The sequence below is a fragment of the Cyprinodon variegatus genome, unplaced genomic scaffold (genome assembly GCF_000732505.1).
Source record: "Cyprinodon variegatus isolate N-32 unplaced genomic scaffold, C_variegatus-1.0 Scaffold1250, whole genome shotgun sequence".
Taxonomy (NCBI): domain Eukaryota; kingdom Metazoa; phylum Chordata; class Actinopteri; order Cyprinodontiformes; family Cyprinodontidae; genus Cyprinodon; species Cyprinodon variegatus.
In genome coordinates this window covers 73,174-86,324 of record NW_015151703.1, presented here as the reverse complement: position 1 = coordinate 86,324, position 13,151 = coordinate 73,174, and the positions used below count along the sequence as shown (strand labels likewise).

Sequence of the window (13,151 nt, the reverse complement as noted above, 5' to 3'; positions counted from 1 at the left end):
TACTGTCTTCTATTTAGTTTACTCTGCAGGTTTTCTATTGGTTTTAGGTTAGTTAGAAGATGACGATCAAAGAAGGCTGCTTTTTTATGCTGCCTTTATTTGCCATTGTGCTGTGAATTATTATCCTGATGGAAAAACATGTAAACCCATTTCCAGTTTTCTGGCAAAGGCCTCCTACGTATCTAAAATGGTTCCCAAGACTTTTGAGGGGAAGCAGGTGAACAGTATCAGAGAGGCTCTTTAAAAGTTGACAGTTAATCCTGCTGTAAATAAAAAAAAAAAAAAAAACTTCTAGATATTTGTGCCCCCAAGGTGTCAATGATTGCCAAGGATGGGGAGGTAAGGAGGGAGAGAAATGCAGCAGTCTGCTCATGTTGTGACCCACAGGTTTTGTAAAGATATTTTTCCCTCCACTCTTCTCAAATTAAATTTCTTTGTTTTGTTTTGGTTTTCTTAAATCTTTTCTGTTCCCTGCAGCAATGAAGGGTTGGTTTAAGGCTTTGATCACATCCTTATATAGGGTGCTTATAAATGCAAAACTACTTACAAACTTAACCTCAGCAAATCTAACAGCCTATATATTAATGCAAAAGTTGCTGGTCATTATCAGAGGAGGAGAAAATGTATGTATAGAAAGAAAATTGTATCTCACTATCTCGAAAGTTGGACCCCTTTCATTAAAGTGTGAAATTATGTCCCTGCATTCGTCCATCCATCCATATATTTATAAACCCTATATTATAACTCAGCTAGCCCGGGTTTAAATGAAACGGTATTTACAGATCAGTCTGCTTTTAAACAATGCAACATTATTGGACTTTCCCTTTCAGGAGCTCATCAAGTCTGTGTTGAAGCAGTTTGGTAAACAGGTTGCTAATCCAGATGAGAATGCATCTGTTTCATGTCAAGTTTTGTTTAGTTTTTAATGTGTCATTAAAGGCATGATCGGACTGACTACTGTATGTGTGCCTGCAGAAGCTTTGTTTTCTCACATTCAAACCACTGCTTTTCAAACCTTTCCTTGTTTTGCTTTTCTCCTCCTTCATTCACCACTAACATGTTTCTTTGTTGATTTCTCTTGCCATGACAACCAATCAGCCTGCCAATCAAATGTCCTTCTCCCCTTGGCAGTCAGTGGATTGTACTCTCCCTGGTAAAGAATGCAGGTCTGGGTTGGAGGATGCATAAAGATAATAAAAAAAAGGGCTTTATTAGCCATCTGTTATAACGATGAACCATCATTTAATAATAGTATTAGGGTTTACAAGGATTTGGATAGTTTGTTTGCTTAAAATTAGGTTTTAGCAACTCGCCGTCAGCATATTTGGTGCAGTAGGTGTTCTGCAGGTATCGTGCATCTGCAGTGTGCACCCAGTTACTGTGCACTCTCTGCCAAGTTCAGGCTTTCCTGTACCCAAGGAGAAAATAGAAAGAGCTGAGTCACACAGACTGCATCGCTGATCTGACTGCAGCTTCTAGGTTGACTTCATTTTTTTATGGAGAAATGCAGCTCCCAATGCTGCGGCAGTTTCACGTCACACAAATTTAGCATCGTTTTAGGGATGTAAATCAGATGTTTGCTTCCACGCCATCTGGAAATGAGGGAAAAAACAGCAGATTTGCTTTCAGTATTTTCCTAATATAACCTATTATATTTTTGTTGTATTTTTTCTGCAAAGTCAGGGGTGTAAAATATTCATACTGCAGTCGGAATCACATTCTAGCAAATCAGGTTATGAAAGTAAAACAATCCCCTTTAGTATAAGCCATTTAGGAAACTGACAAAGTCTGAAATCACATTTTTAATAAACATAATATAATTTCTTATTTTATTGTATTTTTTCTACCTAAATATAAAAAAAGAAACTACAGTAAAACCTAAAAGAATTCAAGTACGAAATACACAAGTTTCACCAGGAAGCGTTTCACTGGATGAGACAAAGCCAGTCTAGAGAATTTCTAAATGAAAAAGATCAAGAAAAAGGTCAGAATCTACAGCCTGTGGTTACCAAACATGGGCTGCAGATAAGCATTTTGTTTTCAATGGCTCAAATGCTGATATTAAAAGGTAAACAGGTTCAATCTCTGCACCAATGTTGCTGTCTGGATTAGGGCCAACACCGTTTAGGTGGAGGCAGGATGAGGGACAGTAAAGACAAACACAATTATTTATCCCTCTCAGTTAGATTATTTTCATACTGACTGGTTTTAATAGCTGTTATTTTATTGGAACTAAATAGTCACATCTACTGCAGGGTGTTTCATGCTGTCATAGAATACATCAGTACCTGCATTAAAACTCAGTTTATTTTAATTTTGTAATCCACTCCAGATCTGATGTAATAACATTTGGTTAGATGATGGCTATAAATAACCTCTAGTAGCAGAAGTTCACTAGATTTAATTTGGGATTTATCCTTAAATAATCAGCAATATGTTCCAATATAAAGCTTTTAGAATAGTTAACAATTGAGTTATGAGATCTTGACTTTATCACCTCTATAATATAGGAAACAAAGTTGGCTACAACTGGAAGTTGCAGGTATGAAATAATATAAGGAAGAAGTGAGGAAATGGCTCTGGAATAAGGGAGGAAATAGGAAAAGGAGGGAATAGAGGAAAAGTCTCTTTAAAGATGTAACCAATCTAAAAAATACTGAGCTATAGCTTATAGAAACAGAATGAATCAATATCATGGGTGTATATTCAGGTGGTGGGACAGGTGAGAACAATGTTGACATCGAAGAACCCAGTAAACCAGTTAGCAAGAAAATGTGATGAAATTTCTTTAGTTTTTTTTAATATTGCCTGAATTAAAGTCAGTATTAGTGCCCTTTTTATAAGAGATTAGAAATTAGCTGGAATATTAGTCTGAAAGTGTTTGTATTTGTCCTGTGATATCAGTGGGACCTCTGTGGATCAGTAAAGGGATGAAGTCAGGGAGGTCTAGCATTGGAAGCCCGGAGCAGAGCTTTTAATCTCACAATATCTGCCCTTTTTTGTCCTGTTTTTGTCTCTTTGTCTCTTTCTCGTTTATCAGGCCTAAGCCATCAAGATTATTCCTTCATGCTTCTCTCCTCCCCCCAACACAGTAATAAAGGGATGTGTGTTGTCGTTCCCTCTGGGCTCCTTTGTCCCTCCAAACCAACAGCTCCTCTACCGCTCCCGGGTCCCCCCCCCTGCAGCAGAGACTCAGAAAGCCCCCCTTCTCCTGGTTGTCATCTCTGTTTCCTGCTCAACTGGCAACTGTTGGGACGTTTGGTCTTCTCATCTCTGCTCTGGTGTTGCTCTCGCTCTCCTTTCCTGTCACTAACCAATGTCGGTCTTTCTTTCAGCTTTTTCTCTCACTTCACTTTAGAGGAAGTTTTGTGTGTGTGTGAGTGAGTGCAATGTATCCTTGTGAGGACGTCACTTGTACATTATTTTCCTCCTCTTTAGAATGTATTTATACTTTATTAATAGGTCATATTTATTTTGTTAAGGTGGAAAAGGAAGTGATGAGAGTTATCTTGGAGTTAGCATGTTCTGCAGTTTATCTCACAGAAGTTGTCGGTCTGGCCAAAACACTCGAAGCCTCAAAGTGAAAGTTTAGCTAAGCATTAGCTGCCATGTTGGTGCCTGGATTTTTGCCACTTTATGTTTTTCAAATGATTATCTTTCCCTGTTATTTTATTTTGTACAAGTTTTTTTTACCTAACGCCTGGCTTATTAATGGTACTGTTTAATCCCTCTTTGTGGATGCGCCAGCAGGGAAAGTAGCTTTTTTTTTTCTTCTTTTTTTTACGTCAGATGTTGCCAGACTTTTGTATCACTATTGTTTACATTAGAAAAATATAAAAGGTTTTTAATAAGTTTGGGCCAGCATGAAATTGGTAGTGTTTCTCGCCTGTTGGGGAAAGAATAGACTTTTACTCGATGTCAGGAAGCTGCTGTTGCCATGGTGATATGTTCTGGTCGCTCCAATCAGCTAGAGTTTGGTTTGACGGTGTTTAGGAAGGCTCTGCTCTGCCATGATGCTTTTAGGGCGCGACGTTTACAAATGCTTATTATTTGGGTGCACAAGTCAGTTTTTCATTTTCCCTGATCATGCAAGGTTCAAACGTAGACTGAGCAGACGCCACCCTCTATTTATCAGTTTTTAAATACCATAAATTCAAACCTGTGCCCCTAAAAATGTCAATGTTACATTTTTTTGTAATCATTCCACCTTATAGAAATATCTAGAGTTTAATAAAAACATTAGAAGCCCAGAATATTATGACAGTGATGCTGATAAGTTTTTGTAAACGTCTCACCAGCATATTTCATGTTAAAAGCAGAGACCAACTGGAGCATTCAGCACAGATATCAGCCACCTGAGAGATTCCCTGGATGTAAAGGACGGCTTTTAACCCTTCGTATGCTAAATACCCAGAGCTGATTTGATCCGACGGCGTTAAAGGTTTACCCTCATGCGGTAACTTAACAGACGACAGGGTTTCCCTTTGTCGGTGTGAATATACGTCTGTTGCAGTGGTACAGTCGCATTCGAATGCAAAGCTTCATGGGTTGTGCTGCCTTTGTTTCTTGTTGCACAGCATAAATATTGTAACTTTGGTGAATCCTGTCTTTTTTTGGCATCAGAGGTTCAGTGCGAGTGTCTCCTCACTGTTTACCTTAACCGAATGTGAGTGATCTTAACATCTTGAAAGTGTAATTGTTAGGCTGTATTTGTAGATTTGACAGCTGCATTCACTCTCTGGCTTTTTAGTGTACTACATGCCTCGATTCTTCATTCCTTTCCATTGAGTACACCTATACATCTAATGCAACTTTGAACAAAAATAAATAATAGTGTTCACCCAGTTATGATGATATTGCTGTTAGTGGAATGCTTGCTTATTTATTGAACTGTCTATTCTCAACCTATAGAGTGTGACTTTTGTTTCTATTTGTGAAAGAACATAAAATCATAAGCTCTATAAGCATTATCTTAGTGTGTAGGACTGCGTTATATCTATATATTCACCATTCTGCATTGTGATGATTAATGCATCAACACTTGTTGGTATTCTCAAATAAAGTTTTTCATTTGTGAGCGTTTGTCTCTTTCTTTGCTGTGGATGAAAACCTCAATGTGAGCAAAAGGAGAAATCCATAGGTGCCCACAGCACCTCCTGCTGGTGAAACTCTTTTAGTAAAAATATAGTGATGGCGGCATCACCACTGTTTGCCCTTCATTACTTCTTCAAAGACTGGTCCAGCTATGGATGGATGGATGGATGGATGGATGGATGGATGAAACACCACGTTTTTCATTAGTGTAAAGAGGCCGTCTGACTATGGCAGCTTGCATATAGCTGTGGAGTACGAAAAAAGTTCTATTTGATCACTATACAGCAACTTTGTAAAGGTTAAGGCTTTTTGGGGAAGTGTAAACTCAGCAGAAAAAAATGGGGGAAAGAAGTTCAGGATAACTGTTCCCTTACTAGATAAAGTTTAATATAAAAAAAAATAATAAACATGATGTAACCAGTAAACTTCTGGTAGCAGCTTTTCAAAATAAAAGATAACATGTCATTCTAATAAAGGGCTGTTATTTTTTTTATGTAAAAGCCCCAAACCACATTTTTTCTTCTGTGGTTTTATTGTAGTGTTGGTTTTTTTGGTGATCAAATTATTGAAAAGGTGAGAGGATGTATATATATTTTTCAATGTATTGTGAGATATATGACCCACAGTCTTGGGATAAGGACAGGAAAAAAATTGGACTGTCTATTTTTCCCCAGAAAGCCTATTAATTTGTCTAATAAAGGAGGAATAAACTGATATTTTGAAGTTTTAAGAAATTTAACAATTTTATAGTAAAGTAAATCAATTTTACTGGAGTGAATTATTGTTTGTTGTGATGCTAAAATCTTCTTTAGCAAGTCTATGTTGATACTTTAGATTATAGCTGCCAGCCTATGCTCGTAAGTCTCTACAGTCAAAACTATCAAGTAAAAGTTTGAAATAAACTTGAGGGATTAAAAAATGTTGAACAATCCCTGAACTTTACCTCAGCACAACCAACCATGAATAGGATGGGAAAGAAGGTTAGAATGAATAAATTTCTAGTTGAGAATTTATTTTTCCTTCTGTATCATTTATTTAGAATCAGGTATTTGTTGATACAGACTAATATTCTGATACGTTATTAAGGTCTGTGTATTAATTAATTATTTACCTTTTAATTTATTCCACATTCAACGCACTAAAGTAACAAATTATTGTGTTCATCTGAGTTCCTGAATGACCTCCTAATCAGCTGCTCCTATACTGGGTTGCGTAATAAAATCTGCTATAAAGCCGCTAATAGAGATATAGCTTTATAATTTCAGGGTTCCCGCGGGTCCTTAAAAAGTCTTAAAATAAATCTAAGGCCTTAATTGGTATTAAAATGTCTTAAATCAGTCTTTCTTAGGTCTTAATCTTTAAAACATCATAAAAAGGATTATTTTTATTACGATTTATTTTTGTAGTCTAAATAAAACATTAAAATTGACAATTTTTATATTTTATTTTTTTTAAAAACGACTCGCCATTATTGGTTCTGTCCCGATAGCGGAACCAATAAAAGCGTTGTTGTGGCCGGGACATTTGGAAGATGCAGCATTTACTTTTTGTCTGGAAAATATGAGCAATTTGAAACGTTGGTGCAAAGATTTATGTTAAAATGAACCTTTAGGTTAAGTTGTCGCAAGCGGGTTTTACTTGTGTTTCGTGTAAATTTGGTCTTAAATTTTTATTTCAAGTGGCATTAAAAAGTCTTAAAAAGTCTTAAATTTCACTTGCGTTATGCTGTAGGAACCCTGAATTTGTTTATACAGGTTTTCCGTGGTTGATTAAAAATCATTAAATGTCATTAAATTATAATTTTTCTAAATTAAGGCCTTAATTTGCATTAAAATTCATTAAATGTTTTTATTGTGGCATTTTAAATGCTTTCTTAAAAAAGAAAAATTTATTTATTAAAAAAATTTTGTCAAAACATATCACAATATGTTTGTCCGGAACTGTGTCCGGTTGATCGCAAAGCTGTATGTTTAGAAAAAGCTTTCAATAAAAGTGGCTGGAAAACGGGGAATTCGAGACATGCCTGCAGCCTGCCAATGGGTACCTGTTGGTGGCATTAAAATTATTTCTAAGAGCATTAAAAAGCATTAAGTTAGAGTTATTCGTTCCTGTATAAACCCTGTTATGAATTTATTAATGAGTCAATACATTGAAATAATTGTCAGCTAAATTAGTAATTGATTAATCGTTACATGGACAGTAGAGACCTTAAAACGCGCCTTTAGCTGACAGAGCGACCCACCTTGAGTTATTTAATTATTCCACAACTGTTAAAAAAAAAAATTTACATTTTGCATTTCAGACAAAAAAAAACTTTTTCATCTGTCAATATGCTCTATCCAGAACTAATTAAGAGGATACATTTTTGTTACAGCTAGTTTAATTCTGTAAAAAGTCTTCTTTGAGGAACCTTTTGCTTTCAGTTTATTAATCGATTATTCAAAAAAAAAAAAATCAACAGATTAATCAATTTTCAAAATAATGATTTGTTGCAGCCCTAAACAGATTAGTAATCAGATGACGACACTCAGACATCAAAACGACTGCATGGATTTGGAGTCGAGTTGCATCTGAGCTTTAACAGCAGAACCTTTAACAACCTTCCAACGAATAAACTTTAATGTGTAAATGTATGGCTATGAGACTACAGCTCATTAGGTATGTGCTTTGAGCCAACAAGTATGGAGGGAATAACTTTAAGCTGCTTCACCTGAAAGTGGTGGCAGATGTATTATGTTTTACTGAAAGGGTTTAATCAAAAGACCTGGATTTGCTACTTTTACTAAGGTAGTCAGGATAAAATACAATAGAAAATCCCTTTATTGTCCCACAATGGGGAAATTCTGGTGTTGACAGCAGCATAAATATTATAGAAAAAAATGTGAACCTTAGAAGAAATAACATAATAGTGAACAGTTAAATACTCTACTGTAAAGTGTTTTAACAAAATAAGTACTTTGCATATTCACCTATGGATATTTTTTTGAATAATAGATTGTTATTTAACTGACTAAGACAGAAACTGTACAAATTCAGCATTGATGTAACAACTTATTGAGGTTGTGAACAGTGGTGGTTATAAAGTCTTACAGCTGCTGGGAGGAAGGATCTGTGATAACACTCCCTGGTGCATTTAGGGTGCAGCAGTCATTGAAGGAGCTCTCCAGTCCAGCAACAGCTTTATAAATGGGGTGGGAGACATTATCCAATAGAGAAGTTAATTTAGTTAGTTAGGATCTTTTTGTTTCCCACCTCCTGCCCTCTGGATGTCTTGCAGTCCAGAGAGCATCCAATCCATGTAATCATAATATTTGCTCGACCTGCTATTTCTTTTGAGTTTAGCTCTAATGGTTCTATATCAAAGTAAATAATTCACAGCAGAAAATAACTTGCATGTCCTTTCCTGTCCTGCAGCACTTATTCACTAAATTCTCTTGCTTTGCATGGTCACAAATTCACTGTTACTGAGATTTGAAAATAAATATGATAGATGCACAAACAGGTGCATCTAAATGTGTAAATCTCTGTCAGTAAAAGGCTGACGAGTCTGTATTTCCTCAGGATGGCAGTGGAGCTCTGCAGCGCAGCGGTTCTCTGGGGAAGCTCCGAGACGTCTTGCGTCGCAGCAGCGAGATGCTGGTGAAGAAGCTTCAGGGCAACGGTCCACCTGAACCTCGCAGCACCAAGTAATTACCCTAAACATTTGGTCTGAAGTAAATGTAAAACTACAAAATCAAATAGTGTTTTGGTTTTTTCATCTCTTATCACTGCATCTTCTGAAATCAGCTGTTTAATTCAGCAGATATACAGGATACTGTATAAACATGTCTGTCGTTACTTTACCAGCATGAAGAGAGCCGCTTCGCTTAATTTCCTGAACAGAACAAGTGACGACTCATTCCAGGTGAGGAAGTCAGTTTAACATCCTTTCCTCCAGGGGTTTTGTCCCATTACAGATACAGCTTTGATGCTACAGACCAACAAATTACTGCAATGTTTAGGAAACAATGGAGTATATAGAGACTCAAAAACATACCTTTAGCTCACAGAGTGACCCACCTAGAGCAGCAATTATACCAAAATCGTGTTACAAAAAAAAAGGTAAACATTTTGCATTTAAGATACCGGTACTAATCTTTTTCTTCTGTCAGTATGCTCTATCCAGGACTTTCACCCGGCTTAATTCTGTAAAAAAATCTTTAAATTTACATTTTGCTATCCAATTATTTTTAATCGAAAAAATAACTGACAGATTAATCGATTTGCAACATAACCGTTAGTTGCAGCCCGAATGTTAACCCTGTAAGACACCATGTTCAACCCCCAACTTCTCTGATACCCAGAAATAAAATTCATTGCATTCATGAGCCCAATATTTAGCTACATTTTGGTCACATCAGACCAGCAGCCCTTCTTCCACATGACTGCAGGTTTTCCTACATAGTTTAAGATAAACTGCAGACAGGACTTCTCATTGGGTTTTTGTCTGGTTTTTTTTTCTAATTGCAGCACCATCTTACCATTTTTCTATAATAGCTACATTTAGTAGATTAGGAGACAAACAGTTGTCCTTTCTACAAATTCTTGTATCTCTGCAGCTGCTTCAGAAGCTTAATGCTTCTCTGAATGCTTTCCTATGATCAATTATTTATATTCAGGACAATTAGTGGAAAAACACCAATTTTGTTCATCGTGGATTCTTTTTCTTCCACTTAGTATCTACTGGACATAAAACCTTAACTAGATACATTAAAGTTTGTTTTTGTACAGAAAAATGTGCAAATATTGAAAGAAAATCACTTCTTTTGATAGTATCTGTATGAATGTAGCTAGATGTTAAATTAATTTCTCTTTCTTCTGTGATGCTTCATCCACGTATCTGTCTGCCTGTCAGAATCGAGGAGGCGGTAACTTCAGGGAAAGCCGAGGCCTGAGCTCCAGCACCGTGGACCTGTACACTGGAAACTGAGTGGCATGAGAGGACAAGCCTGGACATCACTACACGTTTTAATGGATGACAGATATGTTTCTACGCCGGCTCGGCTCCTGAGCCATAGCGACGACTGACAACACTACCATGCAGAACCAGCTCCTTAAACACACAGCTGGCTGCTAATTGTCGTCCCCCCCCAAAAAAAAAAAATCCCAGACCTCCACAGTTGAAGTTCTCTGCATACCTGACATGTTATGGTTTTTAAGTGTTTGTTTTCTGCTGACAGACAGCCTTACCCCCCCATCCTGTTCCAGTGCCTCATTAACACGTGTTGGACCCCATCTCTGCCAATCATTCAGAATCGGCTGCACTTTAAATTGGTTTGTTGCCATAAAGTCACTCATTCTGCTTGAAGTTTTTTCCTCTCATCTGATTTTTGTGACTTCCTGTCTCCTTGTGCCATTTGACGGTTTTATCCTTTCAAGCAAATAAAGAAACTGTAGACTTTGTGGTTTGATAAAGATTAATGTGAAATGACCCCTCCTAAACTGTTAACTTGTTTTCTTGCCTTCTGAGATTTAATTTCCAATGATTTGGAAGCCTTGGGGTACAGGTTGAAAGGTTTCTCAAACACATGATTTTAAGTTGTGTGCAAATACCTGCTGCTTTAGCCTATATGCTTATTAGTTAAATAAATGTTTCTGCTCCGCTGCTAGACTTGATTCCTCCTCCAGAAAAATGCAGACTCCTGGAGTTGCTTCCGACTCAAAAATCTGGAAAACCCTTTTTAGAGTGTGTGTATATAAATAATAATAATAAACAAGGGCTGCTTTATATCTCGGGCTGTATGGCTTTAACATATTTGTATTGCTGTGCAGTCTTTGTAAGTAAGCACCAGCTGCCAGTGATCAGGATGGAGACGGCATGTTTTTGCACAGCTCTCAGGTGGTGGGTTTTTTCTCACTCATGGAATTTTTACTTAAGCTTATCCTTAAAACTGGATTGCCATAATTAAGTTTTATTTTTTTTATAAGTCTCCCTTACTTTAAAATAGTTTTTCCATGTATATTTTGTGAGAATAAAAATATCAGATCATAAGAGGACAAAATCTAAGTGCTGATCAACATCCTTTGGTGGGAAAGAGACTGAATGTTTTGCATATAGAGTGTAAAGTGCATCAGATTGGACCAGATTAATGAAGAGTCTCATGTTTAATCAGTAGCCTGATGGCATTTCTCTGATGTGGATCCTTCAATAAAAAAAGTTTTTTGATTCAAAGATCTCTTGTCTATTTTTCTTTTTAGACCATTGCTGTTGCTGAGTAGGAAAGATGCTCAGATCTTCAAACTGATCTTTAACTCCTCAAAGATCCTTTACCTCACAGGTGTCAAACTGTCATCAAGGGAGTCCAATCTGAACATGATGACTTGATGAGATGAATGGAGTCTGGTGTGCTATTGTTTGGTTGGTAAGAAAACCTGCAGGCACACGGCCCTTTCTGGAACCAGTTTGACACCCCTGCTTTGCGTCCTGTGTGATTAAAATACTTCTAGATCCTCATCCTCTGCTGAAATCAAAATCAGACCCTGAGGTTCTCCAGGACTGCTTACTACACCTTCACCTCAAGGAGCTGCTGTGCAAAATAACTCACTCTGGAAACAAGCCTGACTTGTGGATTCAAAGAGTCACATCACTTATTACAAAATCAGTAAATAATTCAAACTTTGTCCTTCAAAGCTGTGGTTTAGTTTATGCAACTTCTGTTGCAATATGGTTATGTGCTCATTTTATTTATCTTTTACTCCACAGTTGAAGTTAAACACGAAGCACTCTTGTTTATTTTTGATAAGGTGATGATAGTACATTGAATTAAATGAAGCAGTAATTGAAGTTTTTTGTATAAAATGAAGACAAACATTTCATTTGGTGGATTAGATTAGTGTAATATTTTAAACTTTGCTTAAAGAACCTGGGAAGTTTCAGCTCGTCAAAATCCTGCTTTTATTTCCGTGATGACACCAGGAAATGGATTGTTCAACTACTAGCTTCTAGTTGGCTTCAAGTTTGGAATTAGGGTGTTTCTGAAATGTAATGATCTTCAAAGACCTCAGATTTGTGGGTAAATTGGGTCATCTCTGAAACATGCAGCGACCTCATGTTTTCATACACCTGAGCAGCTCCTTTAGACCAGGATAAAACCTGCAACTTTGCTATGCATATATATATATATATATATATATATATATATATATATATATATATATATATATATATATATATATATATATATACATATATAAATACATATATAAATATACATATATTAGGTTTAGTGTTCATTTTGTGCTTGTTTTTTCTCTTTTTCAGGAATGCTATTTTTGTGTATTTTATATAAATTGTGCTAAATAAAATCTAATTGCGAAATACACCAAGGCAAATTAATTATCTGATATTTTTGTTAAACAATAGTTTTTTTTGTTTGTTTGTTTTTTATTTGCATCATATAAAAAGGTGTTTTTAAATGAAGGATCCATTTAAACCAGAGGGTCGCACTGTTGTACTCCTGATCCAAGGTGAGGCACCGGAAGCTGCACTGATGGAAAAGTTGCGCATCAAGCTTCCGGAAATATAGGCGACGCGTAAAGGAAGTTAAGAACTCCAGCATAAATAAATAAAATTATTAATAAAACATGAGCATTACCAAGGCTTAGAGAGATCTATGAACTGACTGAAGGAAAACATGGCTGTTCCTGGAAATGAGTTTGAACAGATATGCTGAAGGAGCTGGAGAGATTCAGCAGGAAGAATCTGTCATTAAGAGAGCTAATACATTTATTGGGCCTTGATGGGAGATAAAAACGCAATGATTGAAAGAACCCCATATAAAACAGTATTTTCAGTCAACTAAGTTATTTAATTCATGTTGGGAACTTGCTCTGAAAGAGGACATTACGGTTAAAGTTTGTTAATATAAAATCCTTTCTGCACATTCCTAGAATATGTCATGTTTGTACTAAAACATGTTGTAGATAAAAATAAATCTCATGAAAAAAAGGATAGGTTCTTTTTTTTCAGTTTTTATTTTACTTTTAAAAAGACAATACCATAAATTAATAGATTTTAT

General features: G+C 36.2%; 1 protein-coding gene across 10 annotated transcripts in view; it reads left to right on the top strand.

Moving 5' to 3' along the window:
• Positions 1–11,299, top strand: part of LOC107102403 (kinesin light chain 1-like) — a 31,043-nt gene extending 19,744 nt beyond the window's left edge. For 7 of the 10 annotated variants that reach the window (XM_015401698.1, XM_015401702.1, XM_015401699.1 and 4 more), the window contains 3 exons: positions 8,656–8,780; positions 8,941–8,998; positions 9,989–11,299. In XM_015401698.1, coding sequence (XP_015257184.1) covers positions 8,656–8,780; positions 8,941–8,998; positions 9,989–10,063 — 258 coding nt within the window. In that variant the 3' untranslated portion in view covers positions 10,064–11,299. Of the gene's footprint in view, positions 1–3,040; positions 5,240–8,655; positions 8,781–8,940; positions 8,999–9,988 lie in introns of those variants that run through there. The other 3 variants (XM_015401706.1, XM_015401705.1, XM_015401703.1) reach the window with 2 other exon arrangements.
• The last annotated feature ends 1,852 nt before the right edge of the window (positions 11,300–13,151 follow it).